General features: G+C 40.9%; 1 protein-coding gene across 1 annotated transcript in view; it reads left to right on the top strand.

The window, feature by feature from the left end:
• LOC125040725 (DNA-directed RNA polymerase II subunit RPB1-like) overlaps positions 1-815 on the top strand; it is a 5938-nt gene extending 5123 nt beyond the window's left edge. Inside the window, exons 4-5 of the mRNA XM_047635426.1 lie at positions 30-44; positions 324-815. Coding sequence (XP_047491382.1) covers positions 30-44; positions 324-815 — 507 coding nt within the window. The remainder of the gene's footprint in view (positions 1-29; positions 45-323) is intronic.
• Positions 816-5000: the final 4185 nt, after the last annotated feature.

The following is a 5000-nucleotide window of genomic DNA, read 5'->3' as shown; positions in this document are numbered from 1 at the left end:
ATATTCCATCCCTAAAGATATATTCACAGATCAAACAGAATATGGTAATTTTTAAAACTGAATTCAAGTGACAGGGATTAAGATGAAATCCGGTCGTATTTTAGTAATCCAAACACAAAGGCAAATATAGGATTTAACAACACTAACTTCGAACTTCATTTTACTAGAATTAAGCTATACTTAAAGGTCAACCTCACAAGCTCACCCTCCAGGCACAAAAAGTAAGCCTTTAACCTCAGAAACTCAAACCCTAAGTACACAAAGGCAACCTTCACCCATATAAGGTCAACCTCTAATCACCATGCTCACCCTTGAACCACAAGGTAAACCTACAGTCACACAAGATCACCCTTCAGTCATACGATGTTAAACTCCAACCAGACAAGCTCGCCCTCAAACCTTCCAACCTCACCCTCCAAAATTCCATCCTCACCCTCAAACCTTCCAACCTCACCCTCCAACCTAGCACCTCACCCTCCAACCATCCAACCTCACCCTCCAACCATCCAACCTCAACCTCCAATCATCCAACCTCACCCTCCAACCTTCCAACCTCACCCTCCAACCTTCCAACCTCACCCACCAACCATCCAACCTTCCAACCTCACCCTCCAACCTTCCAACCTCACCCACCAACCATCCAACCTTCCAACCTCACCCTCCAACCTTCCAACCTCACCCACCAACCATCCAACCTCACCCTCCAACCTTCCAACCTCACCCTCCAACCTTTAACCTCACCCTCCAACCACACAAGGTCACCCTTAAAATCACAGACGGGTCAAAACCCACCCGTATTTCCCCCTGCTTGGTAATCCCTCTTGACCATCGGGAGATTAGTATGCAAGACTCCAGCTCGTGTCTTGACTGGTGCCTGCATGGGCTGGACCAGAGATTGAGGCAAGATACTCTGGGGCGCGTGAGATGCCTCGGGAATACGGGAGAGGGAAGTGTCAGGAGGGAAGGAGGAGGGAGGGAGAGGAGGAGGAGGAGGAGGAGGAGGAGGGAAGGGGTTGGAGAAGGGAGAGGGAGAGAGAGGAGAGGAGGGAAGGGGGAGAGGAGGAGGAGGGAAGGGGTTGGAGAAGGGAGAGGGAGAGAGAGGAGAGGAGGGAAGGGGGAGAGGAGGAGGAGGAGGAGGGAAGGGGTAGGAGGAGGTGGGAGAGAGGGAGGAGGAGGGAGAGGGGAAGGAGGAGGAGGGAGAGGAGGAGGAGGGAAGGGGTAGGAGGAGGTGGGAGAGAGGGAGGAGGAGGGAGGGAAGTGTGAGGAGGGAAGGAGGAGGGAGGGAGAGGAGGAGGAAGAAGAGGGAAGGGGTAGGAGGAGGGAGATGGGGAGGAGGAAGGAGAGGGGAAGGAGGGGTAGGGAAGGAGTAGAAGAGAAAGGGGAGGAGAGGGAGGGAAGGAGGAGGAGGGAGAGGGGGAGGGGTAGGGAAGGAGGAGTGGTAGGAGGAGGGGGAGGGGGAGAAGAAGAGGAGAGGTAGGGAAGTGCGAGGAGGGAAGGAGGAGGGGGAAGAGGTAGGAGGAGCGGAAGAAGGGGGAAGGAGGAGGAGAAGGGAAGGAAAAGGAAGAGGGAAGGAGGATAAGGAGGGGGAGGATGGGTAGGACAAGGGAGAGGGGGAGAAGAGGAAGAGAAGGAGGAGGAGGAGGGAAGGAGGATTAGGAGGGAAAAAGGAGGAAGGAAGGAAGGGTAGGGGGGGTAAGGGAGGTAAAGGGGTATGGGGACGGAGAGGGGGTGGATGGGTAAGGAATGGGTAGGGGAGGTAGAGGGGTAGGGATAGGAGGGATAGAGAGGGAGTGTCAGGAATAGGGGAAGAAGGGAGGGAGGGGGAGGGGGGAGGGGAAAGGGGAAGGGGGGGGGGGGGGAGAATGCGGTAGATGGATAGGTTCATGAGTGAAGGAGGGAGGGAAGAGGAAAGAGGACAAGGGGAGTGAGTGAGAGATGGATAAGTTTTGGAAAGAAGGAGGAGGAAGGGAGGGAGGGACGGAGGGAAGGATGGAGGGTTGGAAAAAAATATATGTATATATACACACACATACACACACACACACACACACACACACACACTCACATACAAACACATACGAACACACACACACACACACACACACACACACACACACACACACTCACACACACACACACACACACACACACACACACATTCACACGTATATACATACTTATACACACACACACACACACACACACACACACACACACACACACACATATATATATATATATATATATATATATATATATATATATTCACATACACGAATACTGCAGAGAATGGAAGAGAAGAAGAGAGAACTAGATAAAGTAGGAAGTGAGATGACAGGAGATAATCAGATCTAAGATATTGGGTAAGAAGGAAAAGAGCGAGAAAAATACGACTGGAAAGTTACGAAGCAAGGAAGAGAGAGAGGAAACGATAAAAGAAAGAGATAAGTGGAAATGGGGAACAACCGGGAAACGAGGAAGGAAGAAAGGAGGAGAAAGACAGGTTGGAAGGATAATGGGCTTTGCGGAGGAGGGAAGTAGGAGAGAGGAAATTAAAAGAGACGAAGGGAGAGAAAGGGAAAAGGGGAAAACATATTTGTGTATATGCATGTATGTGTATATATGTATAGATATACATATATACATAATATATATATATATATCTATCTATCTATCTATATATATATATATATATATATATATATATATTTATATATATATATATATATATATATATATATATATATATAAATATATATATATATATATATATATATATATATATATATATATATATATATATATATATATATATATATATATAAGTTCATACACACAAACACACAACCAGACACACACACATACACACATACACACACACACACACACACACACACACACACACATATATATATATATATATATATATATATATATATATATATATATATAAATGCATGTGTGTGTGTATATATGTGTGTGAAAGAGAGATAGAGATAGAGAGAGAGAGAGAAAGAGAGAGAGGCAGAAAAAAGGAGAAAGAAAGAAAGAGACAGAGAGATAAAGAGAAAATGAAATGTAAAGTCCCAAAATTATTTTCTTTCTCGTGTATAGATTCTCATTTCCTAAAGAAATAACATATTCGGCAACAGTTCCTCATCAACCTGAGTGGGGCATCTGCATAAATAAATTGCTCTACAAATGTTCATGAACGCAAGCTGAAAAAAAACATCATTTTGTGAACTCCCACACTAGGCAGAGTCACAAATAATTAAAACAACCACGCACCCGCAAACATTAACACACACACAAACGTACACACACATACACAAACACAAACACATAGATTTATTTGCACGGACATTATAACATCGATATTTATAGTTGAACATCTCTCATCTATGCAATGTCAAACTTTGACGTATCTACACTCACATAAACACACACGCACAAACGTAAACAAATACATACAGTCATATATATATATATATATATATATATATATATATATATATATATATATATATATATATATATATATATATATATATATATACATACATATATATATATATATATATATATATATATATATATATATATATATATATATATATATATATATATATATATATATATATATATACATATATATATATATATATATTTATATATATATATATATATATATATATATATTTATATATATATACAATTAACATCTTAAATCGCACATTGAAACACATTCTCTCTCTCTCTCTCTCTCTCTCTCTCTCTCTCACACACACACACACACACACAAATACACACACCCAAACCCACACAAACACACACACACACACACACACACACACACACACACACACTACCACACACCCACACACACACACACACTCATCTCCCAACACAGCCATTATAAAGATCTCATCATCATGAAAGCACCTTAGGAGCTGTTCCTCTCTATAGACAGGCCGAACCTTTAGGAGTTTTTAAGGACACTACAGCTTCACAAACACAAAAGAAACTTGTGACACACATGTTTCATCCCAGGCGTTATATACAGGCGAAGCGAACAGGGAACAGATGGAACTAGTCTCACACGCGATTCTGCGTTTCGGGGAATAAAAGTTACTTACTAGTGAGTGTAAATTGTAGCGCCTCTTGAGACAACTTTTTTTTTTTTTTTTAGGGGGGGGGGGGGTGCTCTGTATTCTCTGGTTAGGTTTGATATTCTAGTACCATACCCTACGATCAACCAACTTTGGAACCATAAAGACCATTCACCAATTAATCTACCGAAAAGAACGTGAAGATCACACATCCATTCACCAATTTCACAACTGAAGCATCGAGAAAATCCTCAAACCATATAATCCATCAACCACTTTAGCATTTCCACTCAAGAATACCTTAAAACCATACATACTATTCACCAACTTAACAATTAAAATATCGAAAAATTAATTCACGAACTTAATAATTCCTCTGTACCTTAGAACCAAACCATACCATTCACCAACTTAATAAACCCCCTTTCCTTAAACCATACATACCATTAACCATCTTAACAATTCCCCTATAAAATATCTTAGAACCATATAAAACATACTATTTACCAACTTAACACTTAAAATATCGAAAAATTAATTCACCAACTTAACAATACTCCTTTCGAATACCAAAGAGCCATACATATAATTTACCAACTTAACAATTAAAATATCGAAAACTTAACTTAAGAATTCCCCTTATGAAATATCTTAGAACCACACCATATCATTCACCAAATTGACAGTTACTTAGTTGAATAACTTGGAACCACACCATACTATTCATTACCTTAACAATTACCCTTTCGAAAATCCTTAATCAACCACTTTAACAATTCCCTATAAGATATCTTGCAACCATATCATGCCATAAACATCCTCAGCAAGGAATTCCTCTCACCTCCTCTCATACAATATACCTTGCTTTTATACCACGCTAAAATAATTATA

The sequence above is a fragment of the Penaeus chinensis genome, chromosome 3 (assembly GCF_019202785.1).
Source record: "Penaeus chinensis breed Huanghai No. 1 chromosome 3, ASM1920278v2, whole genome shotgun sequence".
Taxonomy (NCBI): Eukaryota; Metazoa; Arthropoda; class Malacostraca; order Decapoda; family Penaeidae; genus Penaeus; species Penaeus chinensis.
This window is presented reverse-complemented; position numbering and strand designations above follow the sequence as displayed.